General features: G+C 15.7%; 4 protein-coding genes across 4 annotated transcripts, besides 38 other annotated features; 2 read left to right on the forward strand and 2 right to left on the reverse strand. All coding sequences in view use genetic code 6, as the record gives it.

The window, feature by feature from the left end:
* Positions 1-124: 124 nt before the first annotated feature.
* IMG5_187580 (hypothetical protein) lies at positions 125-1,007 on the reverse strand (the record flags this gene model as incomplete). Its single annotated transcript, XM_004027149.1, has 4 exons — positions 125-177; positions 243-329; positions 426-495; positions 690-1,007. 4 exons carry the CDS (start codon positions 1,005-1,007, stop codon positions 125-127), a joined length of 528 nt encoding a protein of 175 aa, XP_004027198.1.
* Positions 576-618: a microsatellite.
* Positions 576-637: a microsatellite.
* Positions 1,008-1,456: 449 nt separating the features above from the next.
* Positions 1,457-1,583: a microsatellite.
* Positions 1,584-3,229: 1,646 nt separating this feature from the next.
* Positions 3,230-4,273, forward strand: IMG5_187590 (zip zinc transporter family protein, putative; the record flags this gene model as incomplete). The annotated part of the gene is made up of 1 exon (XM_004027150.1): positions 3,230-4,273. One exon carries the CDS (start codon positions 3,230-3,232, stop codon positions 4,226-4,228), a length of 999 nt encoding a protein of 332 aa, XP_004027199.1. The 3' UTR covers positions 4,229-4,273.
* A 9-nt stretch (positions 4,274-4,282) lies between these two features.
* Positions 4,283-4,330: a microsatellite.
* Positions 4,331-4,493: 163 nt separating this feature from the next.
* Positions 4,494-4,553: a microsatellite.
* A 27-nt stretch (positions 4,554-4,580) lies between these two features.
* Positions 4,581-4,659: a microsatellite.
* A 1,109-nt stretch (positions 4,660-5,768) lies between these two features.
* Positions 5,769-5,843: a microsatellite.
* A 519-nt stretch (positions 5,844-6,362) lies between these two features.
* Positions 6,363-6,409: a microsatellite.
* Positions 6,363-6,420: a microsatellite.
* A 59-nt stretch (positions 6,421-6,479) lies between these two features.
* Positions 6,480-6,516: a microsatellite.
* A 621-nt stretch (positions 6,517-7,137) lies between these two features.
* Positions 7,138-7,181: a microsatellite.
* Positions 7,182-7,727: 546 nt separating this feature from the next.
* Positions 7,728-7,794: a microsatellite.
* A 157-nt stretch (positions 7,795-7,951) lies between these two features.
* Positions 7,952-8,018: a microsatellite.
* A 361-nt stretch (positions 8,019-8,379) lies between these two features.
* Positions 8,380-8,443: a microsatellite.
* Positions 8,444-9,877: 1,434 nt separating this feature from the next.
* Positions 9,878-9,952: a microsatellite.
* Positions 9,905-9,953: a microsatellite.
* Positions 9,926-9,983: a microsatellite.
* Positions 9,937-9,985: a microsatellite.
* A 1,891-nt stretch (positions 9,986-11,876) lies between these two features.
* Positions 11,877-11,943: a microsatellite.
* Positions 11,899-11,933: a microsatellite.
* A 147-nt stretch (positions 11,944-12,090) lies between the features above and the next one.
* Positions 12,091-12,132: a microsatellite.
* Positions 12,108-12,174: a microsatellite.
* Positions 12,121-12,173: a microsatellite.
* A 181-nt stretch (positions 12,175-12,355) lies between the features above and the next one.
* Positions 12,356-12,388: a microsatellite.
* Positions 12,359-12,388: a microsatellite.
* Positions 12,389-14,120: 1,732 nt separating this feature from the next.
* Positions 14,121-14,159: a microsatellite.
* Positions 14,160-15,411: 1,252 nt separating this feature from the next.
* On the reverse strand, positions 15,412-16,513 carry IMG5_187600 (hypothetical protein; the record flags this gene model as incomplete). Its single annotated transcript, XM_004027151.1, has 5 exons — positions 15,412-15,495; positions 15,527-15,569; positions 15,610-15,688; positions 15,773-15,781; positions 16,456-16,513. 5 exons carry the CDS (start codon positions 16,511-16,513, stop codon positions 15,412-15,414), a joined length of 273 nt encoding a protein of 90 aa, XP_004027200.1.
* Positions 15,721-15,771: a microsatellite.
* Positions 16,101-16,138: a microsatellite.
* Positions 16,514-17,771: 1,258 nt separating the features above from the next.
* Positions 17,772-17,867: a microsatellite.
* Positions 17,868-17,911: 44 nt separating this feature from the next.
* Positions 17,912-17,944: a microsatellite.
* A 199-nt stretch (positions 17,945-18,143) lies between these two features.
* Positions 18,144-18,243: a microsatellite.
* Positions 18,179-18,267: a microsatellite.
* A 682-nt stretch (positions 18,268-18,949) lies between these two features.
* Positions 18,950-20,392, forward strand: IMG5_187610 (memo family protein, putative; the record flags this gene model as incomplete). Its single annotated transcript, XM_004027152.1, has 7 exons — positions 18,950-19,007; positions 19,173-19,263; positions 19,317-19,385; positions 19,543-19,655; positions 19,721-19,832; positions 19,882-20,246; positions 20,303-20,392. The coding sequence occupies 6 exons, from the start codon at positions 18,950-18,952 to the stop codon at positions 20,099-20,101; spliced, it is 663 nt and encodes a 220-aa protein (XP_004027201.1). The 3' UTR covers positions 20,102-20,246; positions 20,303-20,392.
* Positions 19,087-19,144: a microsatellite.
* Positions 19,394-19,518: a microsatellite.
* Positions 19,713-19,758: a microsatellite.
* A 281-nt stretch (positions 20,393-20,673) lies between the features above and the next one.
* Positions 20,674-20,745: a microsatellite.
* Positions 20,746-20,749: 4 nt separating this feature from the next.
* Positions 20,750-20,807: a microsatellite.
* Positions 20,808-21,690: 883 nt separating this feature from the next.
* Positions 21,691-21,721: a microsatellite.
* Positions 21,722-22,274: the final 553 nt, after the last annotated feature.

A 22,274-nucleotide genomic window follows, 5' to 3' on the forward strand; every position in this document is an offset into this window, starting at 1 on the left:
CCTTATTTTATTATATATTTCAAAGTCATTCTTATATTTTTTTATTGTATTTAAGAAATCCTCTTTTTATAAAATCAGTACAGTAGATACACAAGTCGAAATAAATTATATGTTTTCAGTTTAATCAGTAATAAAGCATTTCTGATTAAAATAACTACCCTCTTCTATTATTTTTATCTATACATTATTATTCATTTATTATTATATCTATCCTCTTATAATAAAATACATGGAATTATTACTAAATTATAAATCTGAAGCCTACCAGACAATATCATCTGGTCTATATGTCCTTTCTTTCATTTCTGGAGCTAATTCTAACAAAAAGTCTTTAGAAAAATTTAATGAAAAAGTCTTATATTATCTCAATTACTAATAATTAATTTCTGATAATACTTATTTTTTTAAATTTAAATTTAATTCACTTAACATATGTTAACCATTTTCATTATAATTGTGTTTTTCCCAGTGTAAATATTTAAAATATTATTTTACCTTTAATAAATAAAATAATATATATATATATACATATATTATGTTATTATATATTAATTTTATTTTATTTATACATGTAAAAATATATATAATTTTAAATATATATAAATTTAAATAAATATATATAAAGTAATAAATATATTTATATATATATATTTTTTATATTTATATGTATATTAATATATATATTTTACTTTTCTTTATATTTTTAAACCTAAATTTCTTCTCTTCATATATTAGGAAAGTAATGAAAAATTCTATTTAAATTCAGTATCTTATTCAGTAATTTCTTAAATCAAAACACCTATCCTATTTAGTGTATAAGCGTAAATACCACATGAAAACACAGTTATAAAAATACAGGTTAGTTTTTCTAATTCATTATTAGGGTGTATTTCTCCATAACCAACTGTTAACATAGTAATAATAGCCCAATATAGTGAATTTATATATTTTGTCAGGAAATTTTCTTAATCTAAGTTAGCTTCTTTTATCCAATTTTATTTATTCATTTATTCAGTTTTGTAACCTACAAAATAAAAAATACACCCACAAAAATGGGCTATGAATAGTACAGTAAGACCTAATTTTAAAAGCTAATAATAAGACTATTCTTTTTTTGGTAAATTTATAACGTCTTCTATTTCGTCTATTAAAAAGTTTAATTTTATTAATAAACATAGTTATATAGGTAGAAGAAATTGATTATTGAATAAACTGTTTTCATCAACAAAAAAAAAAAATATTTACATTATAATATCTATCCAAAATTACTATTTTATATAATTTAAAGCAATTTTTTTTCTTTCATTTACTATTAATCCTTTATAATAACAAGAAGTATTAAATTTTATTATATTATCAAATAAAAAAATTAATTTAGGAAAATAAGATACAAATTAGTTAAAACGACCTTATGAATATTATTCAAAACTAAGAAAATAAATAAATATAAAAATAGATACATATATAACATATATACATATATACATATATATAACATATATACATTATATACATATATACATATATATATATATACATATATACATATATACATATATACATATATACATATATACATATATTTTATAAATACTCAAAAAATGTTATATATATAGGAATCAAAAATTATAACCATAAACTAAATACAATTAATAAAATATTCCACATTTTTAGAATATTAGAATCTGATTGAAAAACTTCGAATGTTTTTTCAATAAAATTTAGTACTTTTCTTATTATTTCAATTTATCTTATTTTTGCTGTAAACTTTTACAATTATCCATACTTTTTTATATAATAATATTTATTATATATATAAAATGTATAGTTTTTATTTTAGAATACATATTATTTTAATAAATATTTTTTTACATATTATAAAATATTACTTTTGTTTTTTTATATACGCTATAAAATGATGTTTTATCACTAATAACTTAAAATTAATAATCAGTTAAATTATTATATCTTCTTATAATGGATAAATTTAACATTTTATAAATAAATCTTCTTATATGCACTAGAATTAAAAACTATTTTTTTTTCCAAAGTCCTTTAAATCCAATAGTTTAAGATTTTGGATAAAATAATTGATTTTAATCTTCTTTTTATGAATTATCATTTCTCATATTTGAATCAATAGGTGAATTATTTTAAGTAATATTATTTATAATTTCCATTCTTTTATTTTTTGAAATACTCATTAATGAATTGTATAATTTATTTTGATTAGTTATTTCTTTTTGCGACAAAATAGTTTTCTTTTTTAACGAATTATCTAAATCTGTTTAAATTTATGTTTATTTTATATGAGTATGTGATTCGTTAATTAATTTATATAATGGTTTATTCGATATAAATAATTATTTTCGAGTTTAATCTCCATTTCTTAATGATAATGTTGATTTATAAGTGTTTTGGAACGTTTAATTATTATAAAGACTCATATATAATTTATTATACCTATGTGTTTTTTATATATATAATTATATATATATAAATGTAATATAATTGAGTTTATGTTTTTTAATTTTTAATTTTTTAAATTATTTTTTTAGTAAAAATTTATTTGAATAATTTAATTAAGTTATTTTTGAATTTTTACTTTTATTTTTAATAATTAATTTTGTTAATAATAAAAATAATTTTTACATTTAATTTAAAAATAAAATAAAAAAAATTAAATTTTATATCATTAAAATAATTATTTTTAAGACTTATTTTAATATTAATAATTAAAAAATTATTAATTTAGTAAATATGTATATTTTTTATTTAATTATTTATAATTTTGTTATCTTTTTTATTAAAATAAAAAAATATCTTTGATAAATTTATTTATAATATAAATAATCAATAATATTTATATAAATAGTTTTACTTATTTAAATAAGAATTATTTAACCTAACATATTAAATAAAACAAATAATTCGTTTATCTTTAGAATAATTAAATATATTATATAAAATTAATAAAAGAAAATAGATATAACAATATAATAATAATATAAGTTAACTTTATCTTTATATGAGAAATATTCAAAATATATTTTTTAATAGAAAATATATATTAATTTAATTTAACACTTATTAAAAAATAAAAATTAATATATCAATAATCTTTTATTTTAACAATTTTTTTTTTTTTTTTTCTTATAAGCAAATTAAAAAATAAAACATAAAAGTAAAAAAATAAAAAATGGATACCTGGATAATAAAAATACTAACAATGTTAATAATGTTTGCCATGATAATGATAACTGGTAATATTCCTTTACGTTTACATTCATTTAAGCAAAACCTTAAGGTACTAGCTTTATCATCTGCCTTTTCCGGTGGTTTATTTCTCACAGTTGGTTTAGTTCATTTACTCCCCGAAGCAAACGAGCATTTCGATAAATATTTTAAAGAAATAAACCACGGCGAAGACTAGGAAAATTTTCCTTGGGCATTCGTAATAACCCTTATGAGTTTCAGTTTAATTTTATTTATTGAGAAAGTTGCTACTGACCACCATGAACATGATGCAAATAAAGCGTCTCATTTAAAAGCTTCGATCCTAAATAGAAATGCATAATAACATCATTAATCGTAATTAGTTGATAATGTAAATATTGATTCTCGCTTTCAATCTCATTTAAATGATGAAGATGACCAAGACGAAAATGACTAATCAGACGAATAATTCCAAGAAAACATAATTCGTTAAAGCCTTAATCCGAAAAAATAATTTGCTTCAAAAATATCTTTTATGGTTTCTGGAAAAAAAAAAGGCAAAATAAATCTCGCACCATATCTATTATAAGTCGCTGTAGGAATACATGCTGTATTCGAGGGATTAGCTATTGGAATCGAAAATGACTGGCTTAAATGTCTTACTTTAGCCGCTGCTGTTTGTTGCCATAAATGGGCAGAAGGACTTACTTTAGGATTAGCATTTAGAAAGGCAAATGTAGATCTCAAAATGAGTAGTATAATGATTGCGATTTAGGCTTTAATGAATCCTATAGGAGTTGGACTTGGCTTAGCTTTGAGTGATTAGGGAGAACTTATTACTGGTATTTTTATGGCTATTAGTACTGGGACATTTATATATATTGCTACTTTGGAAGTTTTGGTGGAGGAGTTTAGTGTTAAAAGATATAAATTTGTTAAATTCTTGTTCTTTTTAGCCGCGGGGGCTTTCATCACTTCTTTGTGGTTTTTGGAATAGGTAACAGGAGGTTGAGTTTAATATGTATTGCTTGTATCTTCTACTATTACATTTTTAATGAATTTTTTGTTTTGTTTATGTTTATGTTAATTTTTTTATTTTAATGTTAATTTTTTTTTATTACTTTTTAAAAGTTTTAACGATTAATTTATTTTTATAATAATAAAGTAAAAATAAAAAATAAAAATAGAGTAGGTCAATAAAATAAATATTTGGATTAGTTTTTAATTTGTATGTACGTGACAAAAATATAATATTATATATATTTTTGTCTAAAATATGTCATCTATTTATTTATGGTTTGTCATCTATTTATTTATGGTTTGTTATCATTTCTTTACATAAATATATTCATAATAATTGATTTAATTAATTATTAATAATAAAAAAAAAAATTAATTATTAAAAGTTAAATATAAATTAAATTTTTAAAACAAAAAAAAAATATATATAATAATTATATATTTTTTTAATTAAAAAATATCTATAGATAATAATAATATTTATACCTTTTAGAATTTTTTTTATTTAAATTATATTAATTTTATAAAGCATTAAATTTAATAAAAATTTATATATTTATTCATTTTTATTTAAAAAAATATATATTTATTGCCTTTATTTAATAAATATTTAAATTTTTTAAATAAAAAAATGAAAAATGTTAATTTTGGTATATTATAATTTAAAAAATAAATTTTAATTGAACTAAATTAAATTAATACTATACAATAATATTAATTTTTTAGATTAAATCTAAAGATACATATTTTTTTAAGTAGTTTATTTTATTAAGTAATTTTATAATTTGTTATATTTAAATATAATATTTATTAAACTATAAGTTTACTTTATTTGAAAAATATATTTTTTCTATAAAAAATAAAATTTATTACTTAAAAATGCAATGTATTTTAAAATAACATAAATTTTTTCTAATTTTTAAATAATTTAATAAAATTTTATTTATAAAAATAAATCAAAGCAATTAATTTAAATTTAATAAAAATAATAAAACAAATTTATAAATAAATATACCTGTTTAAAAATCTATTATTATAAGCATACATTTATTAAAATTTTAACCAAATATATTAATGTTTTTGATTTACTAATTTTTGAAAAAATATTATTTACAGAGATTTTGTTATTCACTTCATCTATACAAAAGAGGTTTGATTCTAAGTTACTTTTTATTATTTCTAAAATTCTTTTATAACATATAACTTAGCTTAAATTCAGAATTATTCAAAAAGCTTAATTATATAGATTTAAATATAAATTATATTCAAACAGATTTTTTTTAATAATAGATAAAAATGAATAAAATTGATTTATCTATTATTATATTAGTTTTTAATATTTTTATTTTAATTTTATTTTTTTTAGATTGTTTATGTTTTAAAAAACTATAATATACATACAGCTTTATTGTTTAAATATATAATTATGTAATATACATACCTTTTATATATATAAGCCTAACAAATATAATATTAAACATGAGCATAATTAATATAATAAACTTGACTTTAACAAAAATAATTGGTTTTATTATAATATATATATATATATATATATATATATATATATATATATATATATATATATATATATATTTATATATATAAATAATAAAGGTTTTACCATTGCACTACATGATTAATAATATAGTTTTTTAAAAAAAGATTATTTGAGTAAAAGTAATTAATGTAAATGGGATATTTTAATATTAATTTGTGAGTTTTTTAATATTTTCTAAAATATAATTTTTAATGAATATCATATAATCTTAACTATTAATTTTTTAGTATAATTAATAAAAATTTTAGATAACTTAATACATAAATAATTTAATGAAAAAAATATTAATAATATATACTTATAATTACAAATGATTCATTTATTCTATTTAATTTAAATTACAGTATCAATAATAATAGATAAAAAATAAAGTATTTTAATTAACTTATTATTTATTATATTATTATCTTGTAAAATAACTAAATAAATAACAAATTAATAATATAATTTAAATGAACAATTTTTGTAAATAATTTCTTAAACAAATAAAAAAATAAAAGTTGATTTTTTTACAAGAAATATCTTATATTAATTCAAAAAAGGATAAAAAATAATTAAACATAATTAAAATTCAATAATTATAGAATAAATTTCAATATATCATAAAATAAATTGCTAATAATAATCAGAATGTTTCTGTAAATAGCAAGTATTATTTAATTTATATAAATAAATATAAAATTATATATATATATATATATATATATATATTTATATATTAAATAAAAATATATAGGAAAATAGTTTTCATAATAAATATAAATTTTTAATTTAATTTCTTTAAGATAAATATTATTTTTAAATATGCTAATAATTTCATAATTAATTTAAGTAATATGATGTAAATCTTCTTTTTACTTTCGTTTTTTTTACCTTAGAAATTAAATAATCTAATTTAGAATCTTTTATAACTTTATTTTAAATTAAATAAAAGTTTCCTTTTACAATTCGGGAACGCAGTATAATAGCTGAAATATATTCAATAGCTTTAAAATATTAAAAAAATAAAAAAAAAGCTGAAAAATATGACTCTAATAAAAATAATAAATATAAATACGCCAATTTTAAAAAAGGCTTGAAATTTGATGATAATATGAAAATAATAATATCTTAATTTGAAAAAGTAATAATGGAAAGAGAAAATATTATACTTTTGCTAACCTAAGACTGTCTAAACTTAAAGGATTTTTAATAAAAAGCTTTATAATATTTAAAAATGCGTTCCGAATTAAAACGAAAACTTAAATAATAATATAGAATTTACAAAAACAGTAAGAAATTATCATCTTTAATTTAAAATTTTTTCTTATACATTTCTTTTAATAACTAAAATAACAAATTTTTCAAATAAAAAGAAAATAATTTTCTAAACGAAAAAAAATAAACATCAATTAAATTTTCGATTAAAACAATTGTATTTTATACATTAGTCTAACTGGAAATTTCGGTTAAATTAAAAAATTTTAATGGAAATTCTAAAGAATTTTTGGTTATGAAAACTCTTTTATTGAAGGCAAAAAAATTAACGAAATTATGCCTGAATTTATTTCTCTTTAACATGATAATATATTACAAAATTACATTAAACAATAAAAATAATAACAGAATATAAATAAAGACTAATTACCATTAATTCTAGCCTAAAATAGTAAAGGATTCTGTATACCAATGACTCTTTAATTCAAAACTTGCCAATTATAAAGCGATTTCGGACTTATTGGTCTTCTAAAATTGCTAGAGGAATAAAGTTAGTAGTTTCTTTTAGTAAGCTTAGATTAGTTTAAAGTAGAAGGTTGCTCAGAATTTTTTTTTAATTAAATTCTGGGTGAACATATATCTTAAAAGAATATAAAAAACATTTATTTATGTAAATTTTTGCCTATTTTTTTATTTTTGAAAGAAAAATAAAATAATAATATTGAACAAAATGTAAAAATTTATTTTATATAAAAAAAATAAAATATATAAAATTTTTTTTTAATAAATAAAAGGAAAATTTAAATGAAAAAAACTTCTTTTTAAAGGAAAAAAATGATATTTAAAGTTTGTTTTTTTTACCTAAAAAAAAATATTTTCATACAAATTTCCTTTTTTAAAACTTTGAAAATATAAATGAAGAACTTAACTAAATAAATATAAAACTTTTTGATTTTTTTTAAATTTCTTTTAAATTTTATCATATAAAAAATTTATTCTTGAATTTTATCATTATTTAAATTTAAGATTATAATAAAATCTAAAATAAAAAAATACTAATTTAAAATTTAACAACATTATAATATTAATTTGAAAAAAATTTAAACATTTAAATTAATTTCTTCTAATAAAAAAGTATAAAAGTTGACCTTAAACTCATTGTAAATAGCGCAATAACAAAAAATTAATAATCCTAAAAAAAATAATATAAAAGATCTAATAAAAAAAGCTAAAAAAAAATATTTTTCACATAAATAATTCAAGATAGCAATATATAGGAATAAATATAAGAAAATGAATTTTCTTAATAAAATAATGAGTAATAAAATAAAATATAATAATCATAATAGTAGACATAATAATCAGAAATAGTTTAAAATTCAAATATAATAATAATAATAATAATAATAATAATAATATTAATAATATTAATTATAATAATAAAATAATTCATTTTAAATTTCTTAAAATAATGGTTTTAATGTTATTTCTAATTTATTTTGTAATATAAATAATTTTTAAAATTAAAACATTATTAATAATTAATTAATTAATTAATCAATTGATTTGTAAAAAGAATAAAATATATAATTAAAAAATAATTTTCTTCTTAATAAAGATGTCTCAAATTTTTTATCAATTTCAGATTAATAAAAAATCCTTATAAACAAAAACTAAATTCTATAAAATGTTTAACAAATTAAAAATTAAATGCTAAATATAAATAAAATTAACTAACAAAACTTTTTCCAATAAAATTCCCAAAATAATGAATCAACTAAATATTACGAAGAATTTCACGCTAATGCCTATCTTAGCAAAAATATAAAAAGCTCTATAAACACTAATAAAGCTCATTTTAATCATCAAAAACAAATTATAATAAAGAAAATTAAAACCAATAAAAAAAGCAAGTCTTTATATGCAATTAATTATTTTGGTATTATCTCCTTTATATTTTTAATTCTTCTTACAATTTTTGTCTATTTATAAATTAAAGATTAATTTTCTAAAATAGAGATTGAATTCCATTATCTTCCTTGGGCTAATTCAATAAAATACGAAATAAGTTAGATTCTGGCATACACAGGCTTTTCTAAATTTACAGAAACAAACATATTCCCAAATTTAAAAAACAACAAAGAAAAATTTTAATAAAAGATACGAAATTCAAATAAAACTCTTTTTTTACTCTTATTAGATTACGTAAATTCCCAAGGACAAACATATTTCCAATATCTCTTAAATAATTAATAATATTTCATTTTTACAAAAGACATTTCTGTTTTAATTTAAGAAGATATATATCACTATAGTACTTATAAATCTTAAAATAAAATAAAACTTGAGTTTTCACTTTAATATTTCCTTTAAGTTCTTTTTAGTTACCTTAATATGCTGGCTTATCGAAAATAAGAATTTTTATACTACACTACTATTTAATAGGATAATTACTAAATTATACTTGATATAATGAATAATATATAAAATAATATAGAAGAATAAATAAAAAATAATCTAAAATATATTCTATAAACTTCTTTTATAGTTTTCATAGTTAATATAATACTCTCATTGTTACTTATAATTGTTTTTATAGCCCTTTTTTATTACATATAAACTAAAGATGAAGTTATTTTAAAATTATTCGCTACCATTTAATAATAACATATTAATATTATCTTAAACTTAAATTCTTAAGCTTTAAAATAAAAAAATTGTTTTTAAGAAAAAAAAAAGAAAAAAGAGATTATATTAGATACGATTTAATTGTAAAAAATTAAACCAAAATTAGTTATTTTTCTTATTTTTGTTTACATATTTATCATAATTCAACCTTCTGTAGAATATTATTTTGTAACTAATTTTTATAATGAGGCTAGTATAAATACATAATTATTAAATAAAAATAATATATAGAAATAAATAATAATATATATAAATATATATATATATATATTTATATTTATATTTATGTATATATTTATATTTTAAAATAGCTTAAATATTTGAAATTAAAGCTTATTACTCTAGAAATATTTCAGTTAATTATTATTATTTATCCTATGTATTAATTGAAAATTATAAAATATATAATCCTTTATATTATAAAGAAAAATATATCAATTTTAAATTAAAAAATACTGAGAAAATGAATAGCATATAAAGTGTTTTAAAAGAGCTTAAATCTTAAAATAGATTTAAATAAGATTTATATGATAATTTTTTTTTTAAAATAATAAATAATAATTTATGTTAAGCAATATAATAATATCCTTAGTATAATGATGAAAATGATTAAATAAATATTCAAAAATGCGAATAAATCTAAGACTAGAAATTATAATAAGGTTTAATAATCTCGTCATTTTATTTTTTTCATTAATTAGATAGTTTTATTGATTTATATGATATTTTCGATACTGGAGATTTCAAAAAATTAGACACCACATCTTTAATTTGGGAAAAATAAATAAATTTATAGGATTTTGATGATTTTTATTGTATATTAACCTTAACTATTAATATAATTAAGAATTTCTTACTTAGTACTATTGGCCTTTATTTTGAATATGTAATTTAGATTATACTTGGACTAGCTTTATTTCAAATTATATGTTTGCTTTTTGTTTATATTTTTGGTTGGTAAAAATTTTAAATTTATATTTAAAATAAATTATATTAAACTAAATAAATCCTAACTATTTTACCTTTTGAAGTATTATATGAAAATTCTTATATCGTTGCTTATTTAAGTAAATTATGAAAAAAAAAAAAATCATATTAAAGTTTAGTTTGATTTATATAAATATATATATTTATATATTGTTTTATAGTTTAAAAATAAATAAAAATATTATATTTTTTTAATTATGTTTTTTTTAAAAAATAAAATAAAAAAAGATCTAAAATTTATATAATTTTTTTAATATATATTTTTAAATAAAAAATATTTAAAATAATAAGAAAAATAAAACTGGTTAATAATTCCATTTAAAAATAAAATAAAAAAATAAAATTTTTAATAGAAAATTAAAGAATATTAAGGAAATAGAAAGAAAAAAAACCAAAAAAATTAAATAAATATAAAAATATATTAAATAAGTCAAATTTATTTTAAGTTAAAAAAGTAAAAATAATAGTTTTTATTTAAATTTTTTTTAAAAAAAATACTTTATTTAACAAATAATAATTAAATTAATATTACTATTACTAATAAATACATAAAATAAAAATGGGTTGTGTTCCTACTAAATATGAATAACATTAAGATTTAAACCAAAAAAATATAGTAATAATGGGATTAAAAGGAAGTGGAAAAACAAACTACTTTTATTAAATAACAAAAAACATATAACCTCCACCAATATCAACTATAGGTTATAATTACGAGATTTTAAAAGATAATAATATAATGTACGACGTAGGTAGTTTCAATTAAGATTTTTCATATATTGAGCATTTGTTTGATAAAGCTTTAGGATTAATATATATGGTAGATTCTACTGATTCTGATAAACTAAATGAATCAACCTAATTATTTGATGAGATAAAAAATTAAAATTTTCTCAAAAATAAACCTGTAGCTATTTGTTTAAATAAATAAGACCTTGAAAATTAAATAAAAGTAAATGAAGAAGATATAAAAAAAGAGTTTTAAGTATAATAAGAAAAACAATATTAAGTTTTCAAAATTAGTTCAAAAGAAAAAAAAAACTTAGATTTACCAATAAAATGGATTAAAAAAAATAAACATATAACTTTATCTTAAAAAGATGTAGAAAATATATATAAAACCAATATTTCTTTACATGATACAGCTTAGGACTGATTTTTAGATTGTATTTAAATATGAAAATTTATGTAAAAAGTAACAGTATTAAAATTATATAAATATGCATATTTATATACAATTATATAAATATATACATTTAAATAATTTATATAAAAATAAAATATTTTATATTTATATTTATATCTATATATTTTTAAATTAATAATATCATTATTATATTTATTTATTTATTATTAAAAAAATTATCCTTAATATTTTTAATATAAATCATTAAAAAAATTTGATTTAAAAATTATAAAATTTAATTTTTTTTTTTTTTATATTAATTTTTTTTTTTCTCTATTATTTAATATAATAATTTTTTCTTTTTTTTTAATATTAATATCTTTATAATTATATCTAATATTTTTAAATATTAACTTGGAAATATTTTAAATTAAAATTAATCTAAATATATAATACAAACTTTTTCACAATATAAAATATTTTTAAATTTATTAACTTTTCCTTTCTTTTTTTTTTTACATATATATATTTATTTATATCAATACATATGAGATATATTCTTTTTTTTATTTTATTTTTATTTTATTTTATTTAGTACATCAATAAGTCTTTATTTATTAATTTATTTTTATTAATCATTAATTAAAATACCTTAAATTTCTTAATCTTAATTATTCTAATATTTATTAATAAAATTATATGAATTGTTAGTAAAATAAGTGATTTTATTATCATTATTTTTATTATTTTAAACGCAATTTTATTATTATTTATTATAAACTTAATCCTGATTAATTTTATTTTTATTATTAAAATCTATTTTTTATTCTTCCTCATTATCGTCATTATCTTAAATAATAATATCCTTTTGATAATCTTCTTTTTTTTATGCACTTGCATAATTAATTTTATATATTCTTTCGAAAATCTCCATATGTTTATTAATTTTATTATTTATAAATTTCGAATTTAATTATTTTTCGTTATTTTCAATGAAAGCAATTTCATTTTCCTATTTTTCTATAATCTCTTATTTTAAGATATTATTATTTAAATCTTTTGTTTAATAAATTTCTTATTTTAACACATTTTCTTATTTAAAAAACAAAGGATTTTCCTATTTTGAAAATTACTAATAATCAGTCTTTAATTAATTCGAAAAATCATTTTTGTCTTTATAATAAACTTCTAATTTATTTAATTATTATTTTTAAATAATTTCCATCTCTTAATTTTTTATTAAGAAGTTTAATTTTCGTCTTATTTTTATTATAAATACTCAGATTTTTATATAATTATTTCTTTTTTTTAATTAGAAAAATTAAGTTTTAAATTATGATTTTTTATATTAAAAAAATTAATTTTTTATTATTAAACTGGAGTATTTTATAAATTTTTCTCATTTTTATTATTTTCATCTTCTTATTCTAAAATAAGGAAATTATTATTTGAATAAAAATCTTTGAATTTTCTAGAAATTTATATCAGCCAAAATAAAAAAACACTAAAACTTGAAATTAATACCGAAAAAATTATTACAATTAAAATCTCAATAAAAAACGGGAAAATCTTACGCCCTTTAATTTCCTGGCCTCTTATTTTTCCCCCATTTTCCATCTCCAATATTTAATCTTTCTCAATAGCAATACTTTAATCCAAACAATTTTTCTCGCATTTAACATAAAATCCAAAAGAATATAGTTCTTCTTATTCACTAGTAAAACATTTATTAACACAATCATAAAGAATAGATGTCACATTTTTAGACTAAATAGCTATAGTACACGAAAGTTCCTTTTCTTTACACAAATTATAGCTTTTTAATTATTCCTAAAAGTTATCATTTTAAGTATTCAAAATAATTTGATTCGCACAAGTTTCTAAAAAACATTCTTAGTATTTTTAATAAATAATATTTTAGTATTAAAAACTAAAAATTTACTAAGTTTTATTAAAGCAATTTTGCTAGCACTTTTTTTAAATAAAAAAAAGTTAATCTTTATATTATTCTTAAATTTTTGAATAGCAATTTTCATTACAAATTTTTTCATTTATTTCAAATTCTCCTTATGTATTCACACATGCATATACCTCTTGTCGACATTCGTTATATTTATTTATATCTATTTCATATTAATCTTTTTATTATGTTTATTATCTAATGAAATTCTAGCATATATTGCTTACGCAATGATTATATACATTATCAAAGTTATTTTATTCGAATGTAAAATTTACAATTGATCCTTTTATTATTTTAATAAATATTATCAATATTATTAAGTATTTTTACATTATTTCTTTAATTAAAATTAATGTTTTTATTATATATATATATATATATATATATATATATATATATATGTTTTATTTTTTTTACATATATATTTTGTTTTACAATTTACAAATATATAATTATTATTGTATTTATGATTTTTCATATATTATTATATTTTATACATTTAAATATAAAAATAAAAATTAATAATATATCAAATATCATTTTATTATTTATTTTATATTAAATGTTATAATTGCTTCTAAAATTATTAAAGATCAAGTCTAGGTTATTGGAAACTACTATTTCTTTTTAATAATTTATTATTTTATATATTCCTTTATTTTATTCTCGAATTGATTCTTATTTATTTCATATTATTGAATTTAATAAGTTTTATATTTTGTAAATATTTATTATGATTTTTAATCATTTAACCACTGTTTTAATTAACAAAATAAAAATAAAAATCTTTCTGTTTATCAAAATTCCAAATATATTCTTCGCCTTATATAAAGTTATTTTTATACAATAAATTATCATGATTCGCATAAATATTTTATAATACATTCTATAAACTCAATTATTTAGATTTTCTTTATTCGATAATCTTTATTTAAAGTTCTGATTTTTAAATACTTTTTCTTTATCTATTTATTTATAAAGGCAATATACTATGTTATTTACTTTTTATTCTTTTTTCTGTATTTTATTTAACTTTACTAGCTAAAATTTTACTATTTTCTATACTTAGCCTTCTAATATTATTCTATGTACCCTATATATATTCATTGTATAATTACTATTTAGTTAATATATATATATATATAAAAAAAATTACTGTCTTTTTATTACAAAGGTCATTTTAATAAGATTCGGACTCCACAGAAACTATTGATTATAATCTTTATTGATTATTTTATATTTTATGTTCACTTTCTTAAGAACTATGCTCTGTTTCTGATTAACTTTAAGAAAAAGACAAATTTTATTTTTTCAAAAAAGATTATTGATTTTCAACAAAAATTTGAGCACTTTCTTCAATAAAATTAAAGTTAGAAACCGCATTAATTTTTTTTTTTTAGTTTTTTTTTTATGGAATAGAACGTAATTATAAGTTATTATAATTATGTCTATATATAATATATTCATTCTATTTATCAAAATGGACTTTATAGCAATTATTATGTAAATGATGTGAACTTCCACAAATTTAACATTTCAAATTAATTACTTTTAAATCATTTTAAAATAAAATTTTATCTTTAATTTCCATAAAGGTTTAAAAATCTTTCTCGTTTTCTTTTATTATATTTAAAAAATCATCTCTGTTAATTTTCAATACGGTTGTAAATTCATTAGCTTTGGCACATAAATCTTATTATATTCCAGTAAAGAAATTATATATTCCAAAGCATTAACCTTTATTATATATTTTTATTATTTTTTTTACATTATTTTATTATTTTATTATATCATTTTCATGTTTAGGATATCTATTTATTTTAATAAATAATTAAATAATATATATATTACATTTATTATTCTTTTTTTTCTATTTATTATTCGAATTCTTTATTTTCTTTAAATTTTTTATTCTCCATATAAACACAAACTATAATATGATAAATAAATATATTAAAAATAATATATATATATATATATATATATATATATATATATATATATATTTATATACCTTATCCTTCTAAAATAAGATAAATAAAAATTTAATTATTTTATTAATAACTATTTTCATCAAAAATAATCGAATTAGCCTAAAAATAAGTTTCTTCGATGATTTTCGTGAATTTCCTTAAACTTTCATTAGAAAATATATCCATAAAAAACGAAAAATTTTTCAGACTTTTATTATTTGAATATTCTTTTAATTCCTAAAACATAAAAGAATCTAGTCTATTAAGTGCATATTTTTCTTCGTCATATTATTTAATTAATTATTATTCATAAAATTTTTATAAATTTATATTCGCTTTTCTTTTTAAACTTCTAAAAAATTTAAAATATATATAAATTATAAATTTTATATAATTATAATATTTTACATATCAATTTTTTTCCTTTTCATATATTTATTTAATAAATTTAAATCTCTATTATAATCTTTCTATTATTTATTAATGTCCGCCAACAAGTTTCCAACTATATTAAGCATATACCCAAAAATAACAGCCGATATTAGCATACAGACAGATGTAAAACTTAGTTCAATATAACTTAAAGGCTTTTAATTTACCCCGGCAGTAAGCATAGTATTAATTGCCCAGTATTAAGCTTCCACATAAGCTTCCCACCAAGAATATTCATTGTTTTAAAAAACATTAAAAATCCAACTTTTCTCTTTTTATTATAAAATATTACTTTCGAACTTAGCTACTAAATACCAGGAACATGTCAAAACATGCCCAAAAACAATCATTTGTAATAAAAGTTTAAAAAGTTACAAAAGATGTTCATTATGGAAAACTTAGATTATATAAAATTCTGTTTTTTTCAAAATCAAAAGAATACCTTTAACCTTTAACAAAATAGAAAGTTAAAGAATAATATTAAATAATAGATTTTCAGTTTAAATACTATTACAAATTAACGGCAAAACCTCAAAAATAGAATACTCCTGTAAATAAATTCTAAATATAACACTCCTATCTTCTATAAAATTATTATGATAGTACATTTTAGTGTTCATTTAAACTAACATTTCAGTCACCCAAGCAAACTCTGCTAAATAATGAAAATAATGCCAATAGATACCAAATTAAGCATCAAAACAAATCACTAGAGAATTTAAAATAATATAAGAGCAATTATATGAAACTATTATTATATCAAATAATATTTTTAAACGATTTTCTGGATTAAATAATGGAATTTATTTTAATTTTTGAAAAAATTAAATATTTCTAATAACTTTCTTTATATAATTTAATATAGAATTCTTTTAGATATCTTAAAAATCTACAAGGTCTTGCAAAAATTATTTAGGCTTTTTTTATAGATTACGAGTTCGACCGAACGTAGTATATCTTTATATAAATAAACGAGTTTTTATTTAAAGTTTAGCTATTAAGTTGGCTTTTTGTAAAAATTTTAAAATGTTTTTTCTTTTTTTATAATATTTAAATTATTTTTTATATATAAATTTTATTAATATACTTTTAATGTTCAGTTTCTTTTGTTTAATAACAATTTGTTGGAATCATATTATTTGTCGTTTATTTGTTTTCGAATGTTTATTATTATTTTTAAATTATGTTAATTGAACTTAAAACGTCAATATTTGAAATACTATTATTAGGAGTTATTTTTTATAATTAATTATGATTTAGTTATTAAAAATTAAAAATTTTTAATATGTTATTATCATCTTTTTCACTTTTTATGTAAGCTTTATTTAAAGACATATTTTCAATTTCTTATAAATTCATTTTTTTTTTGTAATTAAAATTATTATTTTATTATGCTTTACATATATTTTTTATTTAATTGAATTAATTGACTATGCTATTTTATTATATTAATTATAATAAAAACTAATAAAAATATATATTTTAATATTAATTTAAATGTTATAAATTATATTTACAATAATCGTTTTAATTTTAAATAAAATGTTGCATTTATATTTTCTAATTATTTATTTATATTATTTTTATAAAAAAGCATTAAATTTATATAATATTTATTAATATTAATAATCATATAATATTAAAAATTTATTTATAAATATTTTATATTATATTATTTTAATAATATTTATAAATATTAATAATTTTACTTCTTTATATATAATAAAATAATAATCTATAAATAATATAAAATATTTATTTAAAAATATATATTATAAAAAAAAAATGTAAGAATTTAATTATATTTTAATGCTAAAAAAAACAACAAAATTAATATAAAAAATAAATAATTGAATATTTATTTTATAAAATTCAAATCAAAAATTTTATAAAAAAAATATTTTAAAGTTTTAAAAAAAATAAAAAATATGTATATTGTATAATATTAAATAAAAAAATAATGTGATAAAATTAAATTAAATATATAAAAATAATATATATACATATATATATATATATATATATATAGGTATATATTTTTATTTATATATAAAAAAATATATATTTTATACATATATATTTTTTTTTAAAAAAAAAATATATAAATAAAAATAGGCTAAATTAAACCTATTATATTTATTTAATTTTACTTGAATTTATTATTAAAATATTATTTAAAAATTAAGAATATCAATATTATTCGAAGCATAGAAAATCCTAGATATTAATTTAATAAATAAAAGTTTAAGTATCAAATGCATTCAATATATCAATAAAGTAAATTTTTTTTAATATAAAATAATTTTATACTTAATTATTTCATTATTTTATTTTATTTGAAAATTTTATAATTATTTCGTTTCGAATATTTATTTAAACCTATTTAAATAAAAAATTTAATATAAAAATTTTTTACTTTATAAAATTAATTATATTATTTAAATTATTTCTTTTAAAAGTAAATAAAATATCCATTTTTTTTTATTTATACTATATTTTATAATATTAAATATTGAAAGATATTCAAAGTATAAAAAATAATTATAAAAATAGTTTATTAAAAAAAAAAAATTAAAAAATTAAATAAATTATATATAAATAATTTATTTTACATACTTATTGTTTTTATTCAGATTATATTTCAAAAATTATATCTTATAAAATATAAATTTTCAATTTAATTTAAAAATAAAAGCAATTAATATTATTATATGAGCTTTCTTAAAATTAAATTATAATTAATTTTTACAAAAGATATTTAATTAAAAATTTGCAAAAACTATAAAATGTAAACAAATAAAATTAGATTAGCATCACACGCAAATTCATGGTATACAGGAAATAGTAAAAAATATATACAAATATAAAAAAAAAGCACTTAATAAAAAAAAAAAAAATTAATTATAACAATCAAATATTATTAAATAATAATAATAATAAAAATAATAATAATAATAATAATAATAATAATAATAACAATATTTAATATTTACTTTTTTAAAAAAAAAGAATAAAAATTAGATTAAGAGTTAAATGAATATTTATAAAACTCTTAAGTTGAAATTTAGGATATTAAATAAATTAAAGGGATAATAGGACCGTAAATATAAAACTAATATTTTCTAATATTATTTTCATTTTATTTTTACACAGTCATGCAGGTTTTTATTATAGTGGTCCAACTGCAGCATGGTCCTACAAATATTTATGCCCATAAGATAAGTAACTAAATAAAAGTTATATGCTTTATAAAAGTTATATGCTTTTATAAAACTTATATGTTTTTATAAAACTTATATGCTTTTATAAAACTTATATGCTTTTATAAAACTTATATGTTTTTAAAAACTTATATATTTTTTTTTAAAAAAAAAAATAGTCTAAGGGTTTTTTTATTAGGACCTTGTCATCATATTTATCTGAATTCTTGTGGAACTTCAGATTTAGATTTTTACGATACTCCTTTAGGAAGCATTCGCTTAGATAAATAAAGTAAATATAAAAAAATACATAGATTTTATTATTTTTAATATTTGCGAATAAATAAATATTATAAGTAATCGAATAATTAAAATAAACTGAATAATTCTAAGTATTAAATAAATCTGACGAAGAAGATGAACATTCACTAGAAATGCATTTACCTTATATATAAAAACAATTAGGATCGTAATGTTTTATTTTCTTTATATATTTATTTTAATTTCATTAAAAATAGTAAACCATTTACACTTATTCCTATAATGGTTGGAAATATAAACTTTTAATAAGAAAAATAATACGGATAAATATTAAGTTAATTTTTTGATGATGAAAATACCGTTTTTATTATTTCAAGTGATTTCTGCCATTGGGGATCAAGGTATATTTATTAGTTTTATCATTTACATACTGAGTTCTATTTTTAGATTTTAGTATACTTATTATAACAAGGCTGACGGAGAAATATGGTAATCAATCGAAAAATTAGATAAACAAGGAATGAGTTTGATCGAAAAACATGACAATAGTAACTTTAATTAATATTTAGAAAATACAGAAAATACAATTTGTGGAAGACATCCTATTGCAGTTTTCTTATCTGTAAAAATTATTAAAAAAATAAATAAATATATAGTTATGTTTTTTATTGTTTTTAGGTTCTTAATAATAGTGTAAAATACAAACAATAATTAAAAACAAAATTTTTACATTATGCATAAAGTGAATAAATTAAAAATAAAAAAGATTCCTCTGTAAGTTATGCAACATCAATAACATATATTTGAGTGTTTGATAAAAAAAAAATATTATTACATATTTTAATTTTTATGTTTTCAAATCTTAAAATTAGAAAATTTTAAATTATATTTATTTGTTTAAAAATGTTTTTTTAATTTTAATTATATTAAAATTTAATTTTAATAAGAATTGATTTTTTTTAATATTTTTTTATAAAAAAAAAAGAGCATTTAATTGTTATAATTTTTATTGAAAATTATAAAAAATTTTAAGAAATTGTCTAAAAAGAATATAAATAAATATATATATATATATATATATATATATATATATATATATATATATATATATTTATATATATTATTAATATTAATTTTTTTTAATTATTACAATATTATTTTATTATATTACAATAAATTTTTTATAAAAATAAAAAAAATCTTAAAATTAAATATTATGTAATAAGAAATATAAAATGATTTTAATTCAAAATTCTATAAAGTTTAATAAGCACATCAAATAGAATGCTAAAAGTGTCATTTAGGCAAGTTCATATTATCAATATCATAAATAAACATAGAAGAAAATTTTTATTCATATGAATAATGTAATTTATGTCAAAATAAAACATATTTTTTATTTTGTGACTGTGGAAATATAGTAATAAGCTAAACTCCTTTTTTTTAAGGTTAATTAATAAAATGTGAAAATAACTAATGTGATAAAAAGATTTAATTTTTAAGGTGCCCATTTATATAATGTAATAAATATAATATTTTTTATTCTGATTAACAAAAATATAAAATGGGAGAACCAACAGAATGTATATATTGTGAATCATAATTTTATTAAGTAAAATAATATTAAATAAATATTTTATTAATTTATAAAAAAAAAAGATTGCTTGTCCTAGTTGTTCTACAAGTATTTATTTTTAATCTGATTATTAAATGAGTTTACCAATATATTGTAATAATTTAAGTTGTGGTAAAATCTTCTAATAAATAATATGTCCAAATAAATAATGCTATTCACCAATTATAGATGTAAACTAATTCCTGGAGATTAAATTAATTGTAATTAATGTTTAATAGAATTAGCTTTTTAAAATTGTCCGAAATGTTTAAAGCCATAAATTTTTGATTCTAAAAATTGCTAATTGGGAAAGTATTAAATCAAATTTTTTATTTTATTTTTTTAAAAAAATAAATAATAATAAAAAAGATGTTTTTTATGTTCAAATTGTTAAATAGAATTTTCTTATGATAAATGCATAAATTGTAATAAATATAATATAAGAATTTTTAATAATAAAAATATAAATAAGTAAAAATATATTACATTGTTAAAATAATATATAAAAAAGGTAAATTATAAATGAATTATGGATTAAGAATTTGTAATAATAATTAATGCAAATAAGAATAATTATTATTTAAGTGTTATGTTTTGAAATGCTAAAAAGTAAATACAATGGAATTTAAAGAAAAAGAAAATATTTTTGATAAACAATGTCAATTTTGTTAAACTGTAAAAAATATATAAATTTATAAATATAAATCATAAAATAAAAAATAAGAAATAGTTCATTATTAATTGTTCAAAATGTAAATCATGTTATTCTACTGATATTAAAGAAATTCCAGAAAAACAAATTTAATGTATTTTTTGTAAAAACCAAATATATCATAATATCTTATATACCCTGTATGATGAAAAGGCAGGAATTTGTAAGATATGTAGTTAAAGACTTGCAAATAGAATAATGTTACCTTGTAACCATTTATTTGGATGCTAGAAATGTACAGATGAATTAAAAAGACATGGTTAATAGAAATGCCCTATATGTAGATCAGTTGGAAAAATAGAAAAAGTTTATATTTGAAAAAA

This window comes from Ichthyophthirius multifiliis, assembly GCF_000220395.1.
Source record: "Ichthyophthirius multifiliis unplaced genomic scaffold scaff_1120509251352, whole genome shotgun sequence".
In the NCBI taxonomy this organism is placed as follows: Eukaryota; Ciliophora; class Oligohymenophorea; order Hymenostomatida; genus Ichthyophthirius; species Ichthyophthirius multifiliis.